The sequence below is a fragment of the Zonotrichia albicollis genome, chromosome 4 (assembly GCF_047830755.1).
Source record: "Zonotrichia albicollis isolate bZonAlb1 chromosome 4, bZonAlb1.hap1, whole genome shotgun sequence".
NCBI classification, from domain to species: domain Eukaryota; kingdom Metazoa; phylum Chordata; class Aves; order Passeriformes; family Passerellidae; genus Zonotrichia; species Zonotrichia albicollis.
In genome coordinates, this window is record NC_133822.1 from 21,510,431 (window position 1) to 21,533,139 (window position 22,709).

At 47.4% G+C, this 22,709-nt stretch overlaps 1 protein-coding gene across 2 annotated transcripts; it reads right to left on the minus strand.

The window, feature by feature from the left end:
* Positions 1–1,472: 1,472 nt before the first annotated feature.
* On the minus strand, positions 1,473–19,078 carry SINHCAF (SIN3-HDAC complex associated factor). Of its 2 annotated transcripts, none has more exons than XM_074539067.1 (6): positions 18,785–19,078; positions 8,921–9,068; positions 7,426–7,525; positions 6,393–6,519; positions 4,890–5,040; positions 1,473–4,020 (listed from the first exon to the last, which is right to left on the minus strand). In XM_074539067.1, the coding sequence occupies exons 2-6, from the start codon at positions 9,046–9,048 to the stop codon at positions 3,858–3,860; spliced, it is 669 nt and encodes a 222-aa protein (XP_074395168.1). In that variant the 5' UTR covers positions 9,049–9,068; positions 18,785–19,078; the 3' UTR covers positions 1,473–3,857. The 2 variants fall into 2 exon arrangements, with proteins under 2 accessions (XP_074395168.1, XP_074395167.1); XM_074539066.1 differs by lacking the exon at positions 18,785–19,078 and adding an exon at positions 18,339–18,671.
* Between the last annotated feature and the right edge of the window lie 3,631 nt (positions 19,079–22,709).

Sequence of the window (22,709 nt, forward strand, 5' to 3'; positions counted from 1 at the left end):
CAAATCAGAATAAAATTACCCTTCATGCAGCGGCACACAAAAGCAAACAGACTTTGCCATTGAATGCTTCAGCAGCAGCACTGGATGCCCAGCTCAGGCTTTGGAAATCATGGTCCACTGGTGACCTCCAACAAAATATCTTCTTGTCCCATGCTGTGTTTTTCTCATCTTTCAATACAATCCTCTGTAAAGCACATTTATAGTGCATGCACTGTGAAGTATTTTAGCAATGCCACACTTGTCATTGTGACAGCTGACCCAGGTGAAACACAAGAGGGTTTACACCCAGGATTTTGTTTCCTATTGCTCTGAAGATGCCTCCCTGGTGTTCCCAGAGGAGCATCCTCCTCCACAGCAGTAACCCTGTTGGGTTTTCTGCCCCACAATCCCTCTATCCATCAGCACAGATGTCCTCAGTAACCTCCTGGTGGTAGCTGCAGTCACTGGTGTGCAGCAGCAATCTAAGGGAGAGTGAGCAAAGGAACCAATTGTTTGAAACAGGGTGGAAAGTTGCATATAATGGGTTACATAGTAGGTGACCTGCTTTAAACCACCTTTTAGTGCATCTGCTTCTCTTCAGTGACTTTACACAGACTTTACATGTTAGGTGAACTGAATTATGCCCAAGGCATGTTTAGGCATCTACAGCAGATAATGCAAGTATGTCAAAATCAGATGCCATTGTCTCACAATCTGGCAGTCTATGCAGAGCTTTGTGAAATGACTTCTACATGTATCTCTGAGTATCATTGTACTCAATTTGTAAAATAGTCAGCACATCAGCAGGAATAAATCAGCATCCCCACCGAAGTCCAAAGTAGCCTCTTGCAACAAGCCATTGTGCTTCAGGTTGCAATGTTTCCCCCATTATCTTCTAAACTCAGTTACTCCCTGCCAGCTCCTCCCAGAGACCTTGCTCCCACCAGTCTGCTGGAGCTCATCCAGCTGCCCGTGCCTGCTGTGGGAAGGGACACACACCAGGCTCCAGCTTCAACAGAGCAGCACAAGTCTCTTCCACAGCTCCTCTGGATTTTTGGAAAGGGATGTTTCCAAATGCTGTCAGCACCAGCCCTTCAGTGCTGTTACTTCAGCTGGCCTTTGATGAATGCTGGTGAGCTAGACAGAGAGCAAGGCCCCTGGGAACACAAATGGAATGCCAGCACCACCCACTGCCAGTAAGGGAATGCCTGACACACACTCAGTGCCAGGGGAAAGCTCTGTGACTCTGCCCTGAGACAGCTGTCTGTCATAACAAACACCACCTCCTTCCCTTGCTCTGCTCCTCTTTCCAAACTAAATAGGAAGGGAATTACCTCACACCCCCTCAAAAAAAAGGCTTGGTCTTGTTCAAATAGAAACGTGGGTTGCCTGGGCTGGCTCCAACACTAAATTAACAATTAAATCCAATTAACAGTTAAATCCAATTAACAGAAGAACACAGCTGAAATAAACACATGAGAAGTTGCTTATTTTCTAAATAAGACTAAATTTATTCATAACCCTAGTAAAAACAAAGTTTGGATTACAAGTGTCTGAACAGTATAAAAGTACAAAACAGGTTCCATAGATTTCTAATACATTAATACAAAGTGCATGACTACTCATTTTGCATTACTACTGGGAATGGAAGAGGTGGGAGGGAGTAGGGGAAGCAGTTGGCGGTTGAAATCCAGCAATAAATAAATAAATACAGAAGAGATGATCCGTATCAGAGCACATCCTACCACCAACACTGCAGCCTTCTGAGGTGTACAGAATTACTGATGCTGAAAACACAAATTCACATGAAATAGGTGTCTGCAAACACAGCGAGGACTCTTGCTCAAGCCCTTATTAGACATGACCAACCTAGTTATGCCTTTATACAATCAAGTATCCATTGTAGCTATGGCTGGACTCAATGGGCTTCAGTCTTTTCCAACCCGAACGATTCTATTTGGTTGAGAATAACAGCAAGGTAAGCAGCTTTGTCCTCCCTTAAGAGCCCCAGAGTTTAAGAAAAGCAAAATGAGTCCAAGGAAAGCTCTAAGGTGTAAGGCTGTGATAAGTCAAAGCCCTGTTTCCCCTGATTTTCTTTCTCTCCAGAGATTGGCTGACCCAACAGGAGAGGAAAAAAGAAAGAAAAAAAAAAAGCTTTGAGGGTAGAGGCTCCTCTTAAAACCTGCATATCTTTCCCTATCTATATTTTAATTTGCTAAGTATTCCCATTTCAGGAACCAAGACTACATGGAAATCCAGTCCTAAACCCTACCCACCACAGTATTATGCCAATGACTCTCACAAAAAAAGAAAGCTTAGAATCATAGAATATGCTGAGTTGAAGGACCCATCAGGACCAACTCCAGCTCCTGGCCCTACTCAGGACACCACAAGAATCACACCATGTAGCAACCCATTGTAGGATATCCCAAAAGAGAAATAGTAAAAAACAATCCTCCCTCCCTCTAAAACCAGGAAAAAACCAACCAAACAAAAAGCATAATTCCCAACTCACACAAGTAAAACCTTCATAAAAGGAACATGAAGCAACTGGGAGCTAAAACTGAAGCACAACCTTTCAGGAAGCTGCTTCCACCCTAGAGGCAAAGCAGAGTTTGAAGGAGTGTCACAACGATTTGCACACGAGCTCGTCTAGGAATCTGTGTAGATTATCTTTTGATCACATATGCAAACAGAGCTGCTGCCTTGATTCAGCACAGCACCATTCTTAGCAGGACTTTTCAGATTCAGTATTCACAAATGTGTTGACCTGGCAGTTGCTTAAACAAACAAATGGAAAAAAAAACAAAACAAAAACCAACAAAACCCAAACACAGAGAAGCACTGCAGGGGAAGGGTTTCAAAACAGTTATTGTGAATCCAAACCCCAGGCTGCAACCCGATTATGTCCCTGGACCAGAGTCTAATTTGCTTAGCAAGGGGTTTGGTTCTTTGTCAGGTCCAAAACCAGGAGGAGTCTTGTTTGTGATCACATTTCAGCTGCACTGGTCCTACAGAGAAGAGTTACTCAGTTTGGGCTGCCATCTGCACCTGACTTGGCCATCAAGGGGTTTCTTGGTCCATCTCTAACCACCAGGGGTTACTACACCAAGCTCAAGGCGCCTGCTGCTGGTTTAAAAGAAGTAACCTCCCATTTTGCTACGTTCAGTTCTTAGGTAAGTCTTAATCCTTGGCTAAGGTGGGGAGCTCTCCCACCCCTTCTCAAGAGCACTTTTATGCTGGAGGCCTTCTCAGATAGCTACACTTGAAGGAGAGGTGTCTGCAGATTACCAGTCTGTGCATATGGGAGGGATGAAATATTTGTCTTTGTTATGTCAGTAGTACAGAGTGAAATCGCCACACCTTTAAAAATATATATTTATATAACTAGAGAGGTGACTTAGAACATTTCTATGTATTAATTCATCTTATTGACTCATACATGTCTAAGAATGAAATATTTTCTTGGGAATTTAGGAAGTTTGCCAACCAACTTTTAAAGAAATAATAAAAACCAAAACCAAAAGGTTTACAACCACTGCTTCTTTCAGTACAGAAACATGAACTACATATACTTTAATATACAAACCCCATCCTCATACTCACTTGGGAAGTGAGTGTGGGGGAAAATTAGACAACCTTGCAGCAGCATTCAGCTTTGCCAAGTGTTCCATAGCATCTTAAATATTATGTACAGTCTTTCTGAAAGGATACCAACTGGCTTCAGAGTTTGTGGAATCGTAGCAGTAAAACCCAAAACAGTTCCAGGGAATAGTCTTTTGGCAGCATAGCAGGTGTCCAAAGTGAACAGTCACTTTTCTAGTATTTTTCCAGAGAATAAGAGGATCTGTATAACCTTCTGCAGCTATCCAAGGAAGTCACCACTCCTCTTGGGTGGAGATTGCTGGAGACTGGGGTCCTTCTTGTTCTGGCTTTTCAGTGGCAGACTTTTTATTGCTACAACAAGGTTTGAAGAGATGAGTGTCTATGAGGACTTCTCCAAAACGCCCTTTGTAAATAATTCCACAGCAGACCTTTTGCCTGGAAGAAATGGCAGGGAGACAGATACTTTGTTTAGAATATACAGAATTCACAAACATGCAAAAAAGCAAGTCTGATCCCAGACACTACTTTATTGAGCCTCCAGCCCAGAGGACAGGGGCAAAAAGACTGCTCACAAACAGAAAACAGGTCTGTGTCTAAATCCACAACAGCTCTTTGGGGCAAAAAAAAAACCAACAAAGAAAAAAAGAAAAAACCCAAACATGTCTATACAAAAACCAAGCCTCCAACTTTGCTTCCCAGAGAAGTTTCAGACACAACCATTTGGTCTGAACTAACCTTGGCTACAATGCACTTGCAAATATTATTTGAGAGGAGGCAGCAAAGTCACAACAATTCCAATTGAGCAATTAGCTAAACAAGGGATTACTGTGTCACAACATGCAATAAAAGATAACAAGCTCGTCAGCTCCCAGAAAACCTTGTGGTTTTCCTCCCACTCCAGCATTTTGTTGTTTTTTTTTTTTTTTTTTCCAAATGACTACCATCACAGGTCAACCAAATCAAATGCTGTGTTTGGCTGGCAAGCTGGGAGCACTCTTGTATGTAGCAACACATCATATCTACGGGGCACAGTTGTAAGAGAGAGATAATGGCAGACAGGAATATAATCTGCTATTCCCAAAACCAGCAAAAATATTTCCCAGCAACTGTTTTAATGTTTAGGGAACTGAAGGGAGATAGGGGAAAATGCCTTAAACACAAGGCATTTCTTTCCAAGCATGAACAGACAGGTGTTGTAATTATTATATCCTTATACCAGATCAGGATGAAGAGGCAGAATCAAGCAGCATGCATGCAAAGTGAGCCTGCTGCCTGCACAGAGGGCAGGTTCTGGTGCTTTTTACCTTTTCCAGTAGGTGAGATCTAGGAAGGAGAACACGGGTGTCCTGCTGGCCCCGGCGCTCAGCTCCGTGTCAGAGCCCTCATCCGACTGGTTGCTGTAACAGGGTGACTGAGCTGGGGAGGCACTTGAAGTTGTGCTGTGGGCATCAGAGTCTGCAGGGCAAAGAGGAAATGCAACGATCAGGACATGCATCCAACAATTTACCCTCCTCCTGACCTGTGGATTGGGAGCAGAGGCGCAGAGGTGCTTTAATTAATGAGAAAACCTAGCAGTGACAACTCATTTATTTCACTTGCTCCTGCCTGTTTCAGCACAGAGAGTGTCAGGATTTGTCAAAGAGCCCTCTAAAGTGGAAGGAGTCCTTGTACATGAGGGACTGGAAAGAGGTTCAGGATCAGGCTTCAGTTTCTGGCTCTCAAACCTAGCCCACACAGGCCATGCTCTGAAATCACTGGGAGATCCCTCAAGACAGTGAAGATCTGTGCTTCAGACTTTCTCTCTCACTGTACATTTTCTTTCTCATCCCTTCAGGTAAAGTGCTGCAAAGCTCTTCCCAATAGTCCATTTTATATATATATATATATTCTTATTATGTGTTAGGGAGTATTGAGCTTTTGCTGGATCAGGACCAGGAACTACAGACCCAGTGCAGACACACCTGAACAGTGTCTGCTCTCCCACCTTTTAGCTGCCATCTCTGGCACATACAGTGACAAAATTAAATTAACTGCAGTGCCTTGAATGAGGAGATAAAAGCTCATTGGGTCAGGGCCTTTACTGATTCTTTGGAGACTTCTCCAGACTAGGCAGGATAATTGAAAGAGAGAGAGACCAGGTCAGCAACAGTGAAGAAGCTGGAAGGTTTGCTTTTGCTTCAGGAGAAAAGCCTTAAGTACTGACACATTTAGAGCATAAGTGGCAGATGGTTTTGTTGGAAAGCTATGAATCCAAATCTATTTGGAGAGTCCTTGTACTACTGGAAAGAAATCACTGAGACTGGCAGAGGAAGGTATAAGGAAACATGGTAGGAATTTAAGGGGGGAAGGGGGTAAATCTATGTTTAAAAGTACGTATGGAAGAAAAATACTGCAATGTTTTTTTGGGAAAAGAGCTGAAAATGGCCACAGCACATTACTGAAAGCAGGGAGAAGCCTCTTCCAGCTTCAGTTTCCATGAGATCTTTGTCCAAGATGTTCTTTCTAGGGATATGTCATTTAAGAGTGGGATATAAGCTCCAACTGCCTGCACTTTCAAGCCAGATTCCTCACACCCCCTTGCCACTTCCCCACCTCTGTCTTGCAGCCCACCCTGCACACGAGCTCTTCCTTCTCATTCCACACCCTCCCAAAACTCTCAGAGGATCAGAGGCTGTGAAAACAGGGAGAGACCAAACGTGGGAGTGCACACAACCAGATCCAGGCAGTGATTCAGCTTGGCCAGTTCACAGTGAGCTGTGTTAGGGGAGGCTGAAGTTTGCTGCCAGAATCCCTCTGGATCCACTTACTGTGCCGCTTGAATTCCTTCTGCAGCTTGCTGATTTGATTGCTCTTTATTCTGCTTCCAGAAAGGGTTTTCATTTTCTTTGGTTTCAGTGTTGTTTTAAGGCTGGGTCCAGCCCTGGCATCTACCACCTAGGACAGAGAAAATGCATGTCTGAGTACTTGTGCATCATGCTGAGGTATTATTGCCCCTGTCCAGACACAGTGAAGGTGTTACAAACCCCCCGAGTTAACCCAAGGCATTTCTGTGCACTGACACTCTCCAGTTTCATTTAAATCTGACTAAATCTCCGCAGGAAAACACAGCAAACTAGTTTAAAAAGCACACTTGGTTCTACTTTTGCTAACTTCCCATTTTAACACATTCAGTTTAGAACCACATAATGGTTTAAGCTAATACAGGTCCAGTTAAGAGTGTCTGCCAAGCATTTGCTCTGTGGGTTTTTGGGGTTTTTCTTAGTAATAAATTTAACTTTTGAGTAAAGCCAGTGGTAGTAATAACCATAGTTATGGCTCCCATTACTATCAAGGCATCCTGGATAAAGATTATTATATACACAAGGAATCCTGATCATCCTCCCAGCCTTAGGCTTGAATTGAATTAGACATATCAAAACAGAATATATGAGTGAAAATAGCTGCAAGATTATTAGTCATTGTAATTGTCTGATTAAATGAGATTGATTAATGTGTTGCTTGAGCAAGTCACTTTGTTTGGGAAAAAGAAAACCCAAACAATTTTGGATAAAGGCCAAACTTGATTTGTTTTTTGTTTTTAATGTCATAAGACACTTTTGGATGAAGTTATGAGCTTCTGAAAACAAGGAATTACAAGGCAAGTTGGTCTGTGACTGCATTTCAGGCTTGCATAATCACCATTTGCAGGAGTCACACAGTAGTAAATACTGCAGGAAGGATTTAGAGATGCTGAGGGTGGGAAGGAAGAGTGTGGGTGAAACAGCAAACCCCAAACCCCTGCCAGACCTTCCCTCCCTAGAAAAAATAAGTTTTGGGGCAGAAGAGAAAGAAATTACTAACGTGATTCCAGTTTTTTTTGGATCCTGCTGGTAATTTTTTCCATCTTTTCACCAAAAGGACACAGGCATTGCAAATATCTCCCGAGCGAGCCTCGTGGAGCCTGGCAAAAACAAAAGCAAAGATCACTTAACAACAGTTAATAAAAGCACAGCCCCACTTGCTACCAGCAACAAGTATAAAAACTGATGAATAAGAAAGGTTCTGAAATTCTGTTTTTCTGACATTACACTTCATCTGGATTGCTCCAACAGTGCCATTTAAAGACCAGGTCTCACTTTCAGAAAGCACTCTTGCACACAGAAATAAAAAGGTGTCACAATCTGCCTCGAGAGGGGCACTGAACACAACAGTCCCATCACCTGCAGGTTTTGGAATCTTTTCCCCCAAAACCAAGACACAATTGCAGTGGATTGGTTAAGTTTGGGGCAGGAGGAATAATCACGTTATTCAAATGCACACTTGGGAACAAACATCAAAAGTTTGCTCAGGTCTTAACTTTCCCACAGAGCTTCAAGGATGAGCAACAAACATCACCTAACACACTCCCACATGAGCACAGGATAAGATTTCAGAAACAGCACTCACTGGAATGACAGCAATACCTGCTAACAAGCTTTCCTCAGGAACCATCTCTACTGCTAATCCATGCTAAAAGAAATATAACAGGGAAACACTGCAAAACTTTTCAGCCAATAAAACAGAAAGGCTTTGGATCATTTATAGATGAATAAGGCAGGCTCAGAAAACCATTATTTGCCCAGTGGTCAGTCTGCATTTTTACCTCGGCAAACATATTTCAGATAGCACAACAATGATGGACCTGGTAAACTGCAAACTGCTTTGCTGCAGTTAAAAACAACAACCACCAAAAAAAAGAGCAATGGATCTGCACACAGCCTTTGCCTGCCAAGGACAGTAGTGAAGAAATATGATAACGAAAACTGCCAGCACCAGACTTGTGTACAAAAATCCAAGGTAAATACAAAGCACTCTAAAGTTCACTACATGAAGAGTGTTTCTAGAAGAAGTGAGGAAAATTTCTGAATTTTATACAAAATTTCAAAGCTCTTCAAAAGTATCCCAAAAATTTGAAAGCTCACAGTAACTGGTACAAGAAATCTTGAGTATTCATAGCTTTATTTACCAATGCTTTCAAGTAACACTATCTAACTGGAAAGTTAATCACTTTCCAAGAGAATGGTTTTCCAATGAGAAGTTTTAATAACACATTGCTATGTCCTGTTTGAACAAAGACAGCAATACTTGTAACGGGGTACTCTGCATAAACCCTGCTGAAACTGCTAAATATTTACTCATCAAGTTTAATCTAACATTCTTGAATTTTCAGAGCCACAGAAAGCCCCCATGGATGTGTAGAGTTCATTATTTTATGTAGGTGTTTACACACCTAATCTTTCAGAGCAAGACGGACACTACATCAGGTTTGCAGCTCAGAGATCAATGCCAAAACTGCTGACCAAGGTGGGAATCTTACCCAAAACAATTCTGGAAATCCTTTTCATAACGTTTGCTGTCAGTGAAGCGAGAACTGGAAGACTTAGCCCTGCAAATACAGCAGCCCTCTATACTCCGGTACATCTTCGGTTTGTGAAAGCCAAACATCTTTTCCTCCCAGCTGTGCCCTGTGAAAACAAACAGAAACTGGTGTTAATTATCACTGTTAGATAATGAAAGAAAGAAAAAAAATCTATGCTAGATTAGGGCATAGTTTTTTTATCAAATGTGTCTTCAGAAGAACAGATGCACCTAGAATGTGGTTGTTAAGAAAATTATATAATTAACAGCTGGAATATTAAGCAATACCCAGCAGGACCTATAATGAGCTCATTTACTGCAGAAATGTACTCCAAAGGCACATGCAGAGGCAGCACAACCCAGATGTGAATGCAGCCCAGCTGGCCACTGAGGGCCCTGTGCAGGTGGCAGGACAGGCTGCAATGTGTCCAAGCCATGGGTAAGGAGCTGGCACTCAACTCAGGGTCACTGAACTACTTCATCACCGGTGCTGGATGGAAACACCCCTGGCAAACTCTGCTCTGAGAGTGAGTAGGAGTCGTTTTAAATGAGCTGCAGTCATACCCCCGGGCTGTAGGGCAGACATACCTGAAAAGCTGCTCTAAAAACAGCAGGGTGGAGCCGCAGCCAGCCCTCAATGGCCCTGTCTGCACTGCAGCACCCGGGAGCACCTCTCTGTTCTCAGGGCCTGGGTGAGCATCCCAGCTCCATGTCAGCACATGCTCTGCTCTCCTGCCTTCCCCACCCTGCTTTCCATGGGAAGGAAACCGAGCTGGGAAAGAAAGGCCAGGGAGCAGGACCCTGGGGCACATCTCAGCATGTGCCTACCACACATGCCCTGCCAAAAGGATGGAAAACTCCAGTCACAGGGAGGCTGCTGCTTTGAAACCACCAGCTCTGCGCACTTGGTGCCAGCCCAGAAAGCTGAGAATGCCCTCCTGATCCTGCTCTGTTCTTTTCAGTACACCAAGGCTGGGATTTGCTATCAGAGCAGGTATCATACACTGAAGCCATTTTCCAGCAGAAACTTCTCAAGTTAGTCACTGCAGCCACCATGACCCCCCACCAAACCAGCTCTCCCCTATGTTGGTTGTTCCCCAGTGCAGACCCCTGCCAGGCGCAGTCTGACACAGCACGAACACAGAGCAAACAGGGCTCCTACAGCGCCCCAAAAACCCAAACCAGCAACCGAGCAAAGCTGCTGCTCCGCTGGCACTGGGCCTGGACACACAGCAAGTCCTCACAGGCCACACAGCATCATCCCATAATGCAGGCAGGGGCTGTTCCAAGATGTTCTCCTTTGAACAGAGCCTGATGCAAGCTTTGCCTCCACCACCTGCTGCAAGGGGTGAGCAGCCACCTCTGGTGTTCCCCACACACCAAGGGCTCAGAGAGGGCACAGGCTGCAGGAAGCTCCAGGAGAAGAGGTTCCCACTGCTTTAAAAAAATTAAAATTGGATGGAGCCATGCAAATAACATAACATTTCCCTCTCTTTCCTTAACAAAGGCCAAGCTGCTGAATTCATTAAGAAGCTAACAAAAAAAAAAAAAGACCCAAAAACCTGAATGACCCAGCAGCTCAGGAGAGGAGCAACTGTGGTGAGAGGGAACTCTCAGTCACTTCTCAGTCTCAGGTAGTACCAAGTCCCAGTAACCCAACTCAGTTACTGGTTAACATTTGTGCCATAGGCATATGTCCCCAAATCTTCCACCTTCAGAAAGGTAAGGGCTGTAATCCTTTTACCCTCCAGTGGTATGGAGAAAAATCATCTGAAATCTTGTGCCTACACTGCCAGGACTTGCCACATCATTATGGCAATAAAATATTTTGAAAGACAGGTTCAGGTGAGTTCAGAAACATGCTTCCACAAAACGATCATACCCAGCATGACCATGTCAGTCACTCACCTGACTGACAGGGGGATGCTGTGCAACAGGAAAAGATCCTGCACACGTCTGTGGGACCACAGCAAAAGCTGGGGAACCACCCAGGCCCAGTCCTGTGCAGAGGTGAAAATACATCCCTCACCTCAGGGGGGAAGATCAAGAGTAAAGGAGCACAGCAAAATTAACATGCAGTTTTCCAGACTCTTTAGAACAAGAGTAAAGTAAAAATTGTATCCAATATTGTTGCCTAATACTCTGACACAAAATCCACCAAGGAACCTGTTTCCAGCTGAAAGTGTGCATGTTTGCATTTCAGTTCAGCACACAGAGACCACTTGGGGCTCACTGAGGTCGTGGCTCTTTGCAATTACTACTGCACCAACATTCAGGAAGACTCAACTCTCCATAAAGCTTGTCTTGACTTGTAGAGCCTGTGGATGGCAAGGCACTTGCTCAAGCTGAATGCCAAGGAGATCCTGCAGGCCTAGGGGAGAGATGGAGAGGATAAATTCTTCCTTCCCTCCTGTCCCAGCTCATGCTGTCTTCCACAGGCTTGAAGTGCTGAATTCCTTTCTTCACATTTACAGCACAGGGAGCTCACCCAGGGTTACATTCTCCCCAGGTTAACTTGTACAAATATCCAGCAAAGTCACCCCAAAAGGTGGCAGGCTTTTTAGGAGATTCACTGCTCCCTGTATTGGTACAGCAATGGCCTGAAGGCCAGGAGTAGATCTGGTAAGTAGAAGAAGATATCCAAGTAGTGACCTGTTGAACGGACTCATGGAGGGATGGTCACTCTCAGAACTACTTCAGCCTCTGCTGGATGTGCAGCAAATGAATGCACAGCCAAAGCAGGCAAATATTCCTGGCTTGTCAAGAAAATAAACAACAGAGTATCTAGGCAAACACTCAGAGTATTTAGTTTCTTAGCACCCGATGTGCTTCTTTGGGAGATACTCTTGAGGACATTGCCCAACAAGCCTCTGGAGATCCAACAGCACGCTCACCTGGGAATTTTCAACTTCCAAACAGCAATTTTAGATGTTGTTTGACTACTCCAATGTTAAATCTGTGGTCTGGTACTTTTCTTTAGAAAGTCAAAGACTAATTGCAGATACAAAGTTCACCTGTGCTGCCAAACGTAAGCAGCAAGAAAATCTTGACTGCCAAATGGCAAGAAACAACTATCAACAAGGCAGTTTACCTTCTAACCAAGTTTCTTCTAGGAATCCAGCAGTGATAAGATGATCTCTGTCACCAGCTGGTATTTACACCAGTGTAGAATAAGATGCATGTTTTACAATCAATGTTCTGGCAAAGACTGGAAAACACTTATATTCTGAAAATATTTTGCCTTGCATCATTGCTGCCATTCTCACAGGAGCAGCCTTTCATCACCATCCCTCAATAGAAGGGAAACTAGTGCCATCTGTTTCCCACTTGATGAATGGTCAGCAATGGCATTACCACACATCATGCCTGAATGGGGAAGAGCTAGCAGCAAAACCACAAGTTAAACAGATTTCTCTGACAACTGCATCCAAGTGCAGTTATAAATGGAAGGCGTCAGTCCAGTTACACATTTAATCCTAAACAGTTGCCATTTGACCATTATACACTAAATTTTCTGTCAGCTGGAGAGCTTAATAGATAATATGGACTTAGAAGTAAATATGACTGTGCCATTTAAAAGGTTTAACTTGAAGGCTTTGCAATTTAGATATTGAATTAGAAGCAGGCAGTTAGGATGCCAGCTGCCCTAACACCTGAATTTTGGCTGTGCAACTACAACCATGCAAAATTTGGGACAGATAAAAAAGATGGCAAGTAGAAATGAAGTAACTTGCCTAGAAGTTAAAAAGCATTGCACAACATAATTCTGATAAAGCTAAGCATGCCATTAATGCTATTTAACTTTGTTATTATTTGCCAAATTTAAGCATGTTATTAAAATGTATCAGCAGTTGCACAGAAGAGAAAGGGAGAGATCTCAAAAAAAGAATCAGAAATCTTAGCAGAGCGTTATCTGTCATTCTGCAGAAATGAAGACTTACCTGCACTAGTGAGAAAGCAACATTCCCCCAAGCCAGGATAAAAGTGATGCTTTTCCCTCCCTGGTGTCCCTCTCCACAGCTTCTCCTTGCAGAAGTTGCTATTCCCTCAAGTTCTGCTTTATACAACTGCTTTAGCAACATGAATGGACTCAGAAAAGTCCCCAGGAAAATGCTCTTGCCATTATTCTGCCCTCTCACTTTCGAAAAAGCAGCATCAAAAATAGAAACTTTTCTTGCAAAAGAGATCAGTAAAGTCCGGAAGAGAAAAAGTAGTGGGAAATTTAAAAAAAAAAAATCCCCACACCCTGCTCATTACCTTTGTGAAAGGCTGGTACAAAGAAGCATGTGTGTGAAAATGGTTTCATATTTTTGTTACCTGTCAGGACTAGAATTTGGTGCTTAATTTTCTTTGCAAAATTTAATTTGATGATCTAAATTAAAAGGAGGCATTGCTTCAGATGCTCATTAAGTTTTCAAGTTAGGGAAGAACTTCTGAACTCTTTCAGATCTCAAAGTAAGCTGAGCCACTTTCATTCGCTTTTCCAGATTCCTTCTGCATTCTTTCTGATCACCCAAGAAGAATGAAAACCTTTTATAATAGGAAGGATGGAATTCCTAGAAGACAGGCATGTCTCCCTTTGTAACACAATTACCAGGCCAGTGGGAACGAACACGCTCACCTGCTTCTTGCAAAGCCTAACGAGAAACATTCCCTGGAGTTACACCCAAACACAGTATCAGCATCCTCCTCTCCTCCCATCTCCCCTCTCTGACCCGGGATCGCTCACCCTCTGTGCAGCCCAGAACTGCCAGCACCTCTGCCAGAGAGGAGAACAAGGATTTGATTTCCCTTTTTGTGTCCACAACAGCCTTGGCACAGCCCCCCCGAAGCTGGGCTAGAGAAAAACACCATCTACCTACATATGTGGATGCAGCCGGTTCCTGTCAAAGTAAAACTCTCACAAATTGTCATCCCTACAGCATTTCACTGGAACTAAGAAACACAGCCAAAATTGCACCTATTTTTCTTTTCTTTTCTTTTAAAGGGAACTAAACAGATGCCTTAATATAGAAAGAATATAAGTGCTCTGGCTTTTGCCTCTGCAGGAGCATACATCCAGGCACATGCACACACATGAAAAATGCTTCCAGAGCTGTCCACGGCGCCACAGGCAGAGTCACTCATCTCACAACAAATTCTGGAGCCTGTCCCTCTGCTGAAATAAACTGCAGTACCTCTACTGCAAATCAAGTGCAAGACAGAGAACTGTACATCAGCAGAGGAACTGATCTGTATCAGAGCCTCAACATAAACATACCTCCCCTGAGTTCACAGGCTGCTGCAAAAAACCCTTGGAAGAGAAGTTAAGTTTGGATCCCTCAAAAAAAAAAAAGAGAATATTTTAACATGCACAGAGCCAGAATGCTCCAAGGATTGTAAGAAACCAATCTATTTAGAGTCATCTGAAAATGCAACTTCAGTATCTGCAAAAATATTTTTTACTGTCATCTCTCCCTATAGTTTAAAACAGAGGCAATAATAACCAACAACCATAACCTTGGAACTGTGCATATTGTACACACTTCTGGCCCCCTATATCTTCAGATTTTCCTTGCACTTTCCTTCCCCTCTCCACTCAGAACAACTTTACTTGGAGGAAAGCTGCATTTACCAGGAACATCTGAATGTCACAGCATGCTTTCCCTTGGTGAGTTCAGCAAAACCAGAAAAGGTCAAAACCACATCTTCAGGAATCCCTCCCCTGACAAAATAAGAAGTCACTCTTTTGCTGGTAGATGCCCACAGCTACTGTGGTAAATGAAATCTCAGCACAGCCAGTGCACCTAGCAGCATGCATACTAAGCATGTATCAAAAATCAAATTGGACACTTCTTTCCCATGTCTGAGTCTCCGTGGCATCCTAGCTGGATCCCAAGCTGTTCCTGGTTCCATTTGCAGCAGCAGTCAAGCCATAAAGAAGCATACTCACTTGTTGGATCTTCCCTGGGAAGGAAGTTCCTAACTCATTTAGAGAACTGAGAGGCTGAGCCACGTGGGTGCTCCTCTGAGGTGCCATGTGGTTCGTGCTCCACAAGGGATAGGCCAAAGCATGAAAACAATAATCAGCAAGATTTGCATAAGGGGGAAAAAAATTCCAAACCTGTCCCACCTGCAGACATTGCACCTTGAAAGATGACTTCCCCCTGCCTGAAACTCCTGTTGCATAACTCACACCACGCTCAGCCTGAGCCCAGCAGGGAAAACTGGGATGTTCTCAGACTTGTGCTGGAGTTCAGGCTGAGATGCTTATCTGGGTGCAGCCACCACAGCTGTGATGGTGCTGTCTGCCAGCACCTGCTACTGAAAAAGCATCACAGCCACTCCGGATCATGAGACACCGGACAGCTTTTTTTGGCTAGGTTCTTTTATGTTGTTTTTAAAAGGGATAACATACCTGGATAGGGACTTAAACAGAAGGAGCAGTAATTACTTGGCAGAACAACTGTAGTGACTTCATTAAAGAGGATACTTTTCCGTGTCCTTAAGCAGTATTACTGGTCATTTCACTTGGACTTTGGACTGAGCACATTCTACAGAAATGCAAAGGCTTGAGTTGTGAAATGGAGCCCTGCCTGGGCAATTTTCAAGTCCCAGCTCACTGGCAACTTCTTTGTGTTAAAAAGCAAGTGCTACAGAGGGTGCAAGAATGAAGCTGATTGTCAAGTAGGACCAGGTGGATGTCGTTCATGTCATTATGAGGGAGGTACAAGAAATGAGGTGTTAAGAATCAATGCAAAGCAGAGTTAGGTAACACAGAAAGAGCTGTTCAGCACGAGTGAGACAAGAAACCGTCACAGTTTAAACTTTATTTTTAGCCCCTCTGAATTTATCAGCTTATTTAACGTCTTCTACAAAGAAGTCACTGATATTTTCTTATTAAAGGAAGACTGAATACATCGGCAATTAGCTTTTTTAGAGAATGAAGTGAAGAGGAATTTTCCCAGAGGCTCTGGCACTCAATCCCACCTACTTTCAGTGGGAGCTGGGTGTTGCATGCCCGTGGGTGTGTTTGAAAATCCCGACTTGCTACTTGCTGCTTTTTTACCAGGTACCACGGATCCCAGGAAAACTAGAGGTCACCTGGGTACCAAAGGAGCTGAGTGTCCACTGGTATCAGCAGAAAGGGACAGACAGCGAACTGGAAACCTATGGCACAGAGCTTGAGCAATCTGTAATTTTAAAAAGCTGCAAACTACACAGTGGATCTGCCTGCCTGCAGGCTGGTGAGAAGGGGGTGCACACACCCTCTCACACGGCTGCCAGGAGCAGCCTCAGCTTTGGAAGCAAGCAGGAAAGGAGTTTGCTGAGGAACCATCACTCTCACCGACTGCCTGTCCAAAGAGCACAACACTCGCGTGTGGCAGCCTGCCACCTTCCTAGGCGCCAAATCAAAGTAAAAAGGAGCATCGCAGGCTGTGTTCAAGCACAGCCGCTGCTATTGGAGCTGTGGGCTCAGGGCAGGACGCTGGGCCCTCTCCTGCCGCTCCCCAGCCACGGCGGCAGCGCAGACACGTGTTGGGGCACGGCAGCATCCCACATCCCTGCCCGCACAGCCAGGGCGCGCAAGTTTCTGCAATTGTGATGTTAATTGAATACTTCAGGTCCGAAGAACGGGCCATCGGTCGGGGACGAGGCTCTTTGTAGGATGAACCGGGGTTGTTCCCGCCGGGAGAGCGCCGCTGGGGGGGCCGGGACGGGCGGGATCCAGCCCCGCTCGCTGCGTAAACAACAGGTCTGGCAGGTCCCTTTAAACCCCCTCAGCATCCGGACAGGGGCCACGGGAGCACAAGGCAACTTTTATGTCTGTAAAGTGAGAGCGCCACGCGGAGCGCTTTCCTGGCGCAACACGGCGACTTTAAAACAAAACAAAACCCCACCAAACCCTAAATAACAACGGTGAAAAACGCCCCAAAAAGGCAGAGCTCGGGCCGCCGCGTGGCCCCGGGCACGGCCACGCTCCCCCGTTAGCGCCGGCGGCCGGAGCCGGGAACAAAGACCCCCCCGGGGCACACGACCTACTTTGGCGGGCGGCGCCGCCGGTCAGGTGGAGCCGCGGGAGCGCACACGCGGGTGGCCCCGACCCTGCCGAGCGCTCAACGCGCCGAAAGACGGACGAAATCAGAAATAAATGAGAAGAGCCCAGGAAGGGGAAGGCGGCGCGCCAGGGAGGAAAGCCCCGGCGCGGGGGTGGGCGCTGCGAGGCGGCCCCCGCGCTGCAAACGCCGCCCCACCACGCGGCCGCGGAGCTGCCGCCCCATGCGGCGCTACCGGGGCAGCGGCGGGAAGCGGGGACGGAGCGGCGGCCGCACGGCCCAGCACCGGGAGCCCCGTTCCGCCGCCGTGCCCGCCGCCCCCCGTGCTTCCCCCCCGCCCCGCGCCGGTTCCTCATGGCTCGGCCCTGACGTAATTCAAACATGGCAACAGTTTCACTTCAAAGGGCCGTCGCGGACCTCCCGGCAACGCGGGCACGCCGTAACGGGGGCAAGGCGGACCCCGGAGCGCGGGGCAGCCCCGGGGCGGCCGCCGAGCCCTGCCCGCCCCAGCGCCGTGCGCGCAGCCGTGTGGAGCGCGCCGGCAGCCAAAGTTTCACCGCCCCTCCAAACTCCTCCAAAACCGCGGGCAGCCCCTAAAAAACGCCGTCCCGCGCACGACAAGTGCCGCCCCAGGGACACCCGGCAGCGCGGGGCCGAGCCCCGCCGGGCGCGGAGCAGCGCTGAGCCCCGGGGAGCCGCGCCGCCCGCAGCACATGCGAGCCCTTTGTTTTCCCTCAGCCGGGCGCTGCCTACGTGCCGCGCCGGGGGCACGCCGCCCGCCCCGCCGCCCTCCGCCGCCCCGAGTCAAAACTTGTTGGCGCCGGCAGGAACGGGAGCCGCTCGCACCGGCGCCGAGCTACGGGAGCGGCAGGACGCCATCGCCGCCCGCCGCGCCGGCCCCACGCCCGCAACGCCGCGCTCCGGGCCGGGGGCAGCACGGGGCAGGCCCCACGCCGCGACCTGCGCGACCGACCGACAGCACGTGTCCCGCCAGCCCACGGCCGCACGGCCCGCTCTGTGCAGCGTGCACGGACCCGGACTCCCCCGCAGTTACCAACGATAACTGGAAACAATAAGAGTGCCCCGCTCTCCCCACGTGAAACACGGCGAGGGAGGGATGGCGGCACCGGCGGGTCCCCTCCCCTCCTCTCCGCACCGCCGGCACCAACTCGAGCGGGCGCTACAGGTGTGCGCTGCGGGGCGCGCCGGGGCCGCACCTGCGGCACCCGCTCCGCTCCGCCGGGGCCTCCCGCGTGGCCAGCCAGGGCAGCCGCGGCCCGGGAAAGGCGCCCTGCAGCCCGGCATCGCCAAACAGCCCGCTTTTCCCAACCCGCTCCGCACCTTGGAACTGCTTTCGGAGTTAAATTGTGGGGAAGTGGTTACTCTTCCCTCCTAAAGACTTGGAGATTTAACCGTGCTTTGGGATGGGGGGCAGAAGTCAGAGTTCCAGGGATGGGTCCGCAACAATGCGGGAGGCGTTCCTCTCCGCTCGCGCATCCTTTAAAACTCTGCTCATGGAAGGAAAACCCGGGCGCAGCGCCGCTCGCAGCAGCCGCACGCGTGTCAAAACGTTTCAAGGCGGCAAAGTCTTTCTGCCGCTGCAAAAAACTGCGGGCAAGCTCCGGCGAGTAACTTGGAATGAACGCAAACCACCGGCTGCTGGAAAAAAAATAAATCCCAACACCACCAGAAAAAAAAAAAAAAAGTACACCCACCGAGAGCGAACAACATAAAACAACAAAAAAAGCCCCGAACAACAAGCAGGGAAGGCATCACCCATCACTCACCGCCGCGCTGCGCCCACCAGGTCCCGTCCGTGCGTGCGGAGCGCGGCGCTCCCGCCGTGCGCGCGCTCCCGCCTCCCCGCGCTCTGCCCCCGGCGCGGGCGGCCGCGCGAGCCCCCACGCCCCGCCCCTCGGCCCCGCCCCTCGGCCGCTCTGCGCAGGCGCGGTTCCCACGGCTCCGTTTCTCATCAATCGGGCCCCGCCGGCTGCGCGCGCCCCATTGTCCTTTTAAGGCAGAAAGGGCCGCGCGGGAACAGCGCGCGCGCGAGGGGGGGCGGCGCCCGCCGTGACGGCGGAGGTGACTTCACGCGCGCGCGCCCCCGCCCCGCACCTGCCTCGCGCCGCCCCGCCCCGGAACGGCCCCCGCGAGACCGCCCCGAAAACACAGCCCGAAACATCACTGAAAATACAGCCCGAAACACGGCCGCAAACATCACTGCAAACACTGCACAGACCCGCAAACACAGCCACAAACATCACTGCAAACACTGCACAGACCCGCAAACACAGCCACAAACATCACTGAAAATACAGCCCGAAACACGGCCACAAACATCACTGCAAACACAGCCCCGAAACACAGCACCGCAAACAAGCCCCGAAAACATCACTGAAAACATCGCCGCAAACACAGCCCCGAAAACATAGCCCCAAACATCACTGCAAACACAGCCCCAAACACAGCACACACCGCAAACACAGCCCCCAAAACGTCACTGAAAACACAGCCCAAAACACAGCTCAGCCCCGCAAACACAGCTCGAAAACATCACTGCAAACACAGCACACACCGCAAACACAGCCCCCAAAACGTCACTGAAAACACAGCCCGAAAACATCGCCACGAACACAGCCCCAAACACAGCCCGAAAAACACCACCGCAAACACAGCACACACCACAAACGCAGCCCCAAACAACACCGCAAACACAGCACAGCCCCAAACAGCCCCAAACCATCACTGCAAACACAGTCCCAAACATCACCGCACACATCACCGCACACACAGCGCAGCCCCGCAAACACCACCGCAAACACAGCCCCAAACGCAGCACAGCCCCGCAAACACAGCCCTGAAACATCATCGCAAACACAGCCCTCAAACATCCCAACAAACACAGCCCCGCAAGAGGGCCCTGCCAGCCCCGGTGACAGGTCCGTGACAGGCCGGTGACACTCCGGTGACACACCGCCCCCGTCCCAGCGCATCCCGCCCGTCCCCAGCCGCGTTGGTGCCACCGCCGCCGCTCCGCACCGAGCCCCGCGGGCGGAGCGCCGCAGGGAACGGGGAAAGGTTTTATTTTTATTTTTTTTTTTTCCGCTCCGGGTTAATTTGAATGTTCACTTTCTAAAGCGCTCCGAAAGCCGTCAGCGGTTTATGTAACTTTTCCTGCAGCGTCACAATGAGTGAATTGAAAAGTCGCGTCATCGCAGCCTTTGGGTTCACGGCTCTTTTGTGCAATTTTGGAAGGAAGAGCTGCTGGGCGAGGCGGCCGGCAGGTTATTTTGAAATAGATTTCCTTTGAGAACTGTGTCAGACGGATTAGCGTGTGGCATACAAGGTAACACCTCAGGAGTTATGACTTAGCGCCATCGCAGCCTGTGCCTGCAATAGAGCTGCGAGCTGCTCCCTCCCGGGCTGGCGCTCAAACCCAGCCCAAATATGGATCCCTTTCTTTTGAGCTACTTAAAAGTTTAAAAGTTTCCCACAGAACCGACTGCAGCTCTGGCACCACATGCAGGTGTTGCTGAATACTCTAAAACACTGAAATAATGCCAGTGAATATTTCTATAATAATTGGGGTTTTTTTCATGACAGTGATCTTTTCAGACTCATCCTGATTTAGGCATAGAATTAACAACTCACCAAGAACTTTTGCTGAAATTATCCTTTTGCTTCCATCAACAGCACTAGCTAAGATCTGGGAATTTTCAGAGAGCAGGACAAGTGACTTTTCCTTACCTTAGTCTGAGGATCTTACATCATCTCCGCTTGCTTGTAAATCCGTGGTAATTGTACCCCATCTCCTTGCTCAGTGCTGCCAAAGCAGTCAGTTTGGGCACAAAGCACAGGAAAACACCTCCCAGGGAACCCTCCAGGCTGTAATTTGAGTTTTGGGGTTCCTTTTGAATGATTAGAGTGCTGCCTCTGCTACCAGAGCTTCCTTCCACACACAGCTAAACCAAATCATATTCAACTTGTGAGCCACAGGTGTACCAAATGCTGAATAATTCCTCAAAATATTTCTGTAATTTTACTGCTTTTAACTGGTCTAGGGAACTCTACCAGCACTTTTGGCAACTTTTGTTTACATACAATGTGTCTGATTTCACCTGCCTCTTTCTTTTTGATTGGAGGGAGCGATTCTCCCAGATTTTCTCCCACTATTTCCCCATTTCTTTATTCTGGCACATTATTTATTCTATTTCCCCATTTCTTTATTCTAGCACACTATTTATTCCATCTCCCCATTTCTTTATTCTAGTCTTCTCAAGGCCCTTTGGTGACACTCCTTTTAGTCCAGCAGCACCTAGCATAGCATTTAAACCCCCAAGTGACAATGACATGACATTTCCAAGGAGAATTCCCTAAGATACCAAGCAGAACCCAACAGAACAAAATGGATCTCGGTGCCCATCAATTGCTGCCCTTGTCACCACCATGCTGAAGGTTCACAGGACATCTCAGGGTGGGATTTGATGGCAAACAAACCAGGGTCAGGACAACTCCTCTGGTATTTATTTCGCAGCTCTGTGCCCTTCCACTCCCAGTCTCATGAGGACAGGTGTTGCTGTAACCTGGGGAGGATTTGAGTTTCCAAATTCGGTGCTGTGAACAGCTCCATCATCCCTGTCCTCTCAGAGGAAATAAAACCCCTTCTACCCACAGAATTCCAAATGGCAGCACAGAAATGAAAAACATGGTCCAACCTTCATTTCTGAAGCATCTCTGGTTGCCCTGAGGTGTTTGCTGATGACATTTTAGGGCTCTGCTGCGACTCCACAGTGGTTTGAGATTTCATTTTTGGCTGATAGCCAGCTTGCAAATAAATGAAAGGCACTCAAATACCCAACGAGGTTTCACCAAGGTTCCCCCAGCCCCTTCCCCATGAGCAGGCCATGTGTGCTCCCCACAGCATCAGAGGGACACCTTGTCTGACCTCCCTCTTGGGAAAGGGTGATGGAAAATTGCCCCCAACTTGGGACAAACTGGGAGAGTTTAATTTAAAAATGCAGATATCTGAAACAATGCATGCATCTTAACACTACAGGTAAAGCTTCATTTCAGTTTTAAAAAAAATTAAGCATCTTTCTTTCCACTCAGAGCTTGGTGTAAAGGAGGAATATGGGATTTCACAGGGATCACAGGTGACCTTGAATACGAGCTTTAGACCAGAGGAATTATCCTCATCCAGATCACTTCTGAAAAACATTTACTTTAAGAATGCATGTGGAAAACTAATTGGGCTGTTGCTGTACTCCAGTTAAACTGATACCTTCCCTGCCTGGACTCTAAATTGTTTTACCTGGAAAGCTAAATTATGTCAATGGTGTAATAATAAAGTGAACCATGAGGGTTTTTAAAACATAAAACCTGCATGTATCATCAATGCTGAGGCAGAGCTGCTAACATGGAGAAAAAGGAGAGCATTTGCCAGCCAAGACATCTGATCCTGTTGTGTTATTTTTCAGTATTAATGAATAAGTAAATACAAAACACAAATAGGCTACTTGTTTTTAGGTGAAGAGCAGCTGTCAAGACAAAGCCCAGACAACTGTTCCTGCTTTAAGGAACTGCTCAGTGCTCTCCAAACTGTAAAATGCTTTTTTGTAACTTGAGTAATTTAAAAATTTACTTTCTTGGCTTAATGATTGACCAAAAGATTTTGAAAATATTTACCAGGAATTCTTTAAGGGGGGGAAAAAG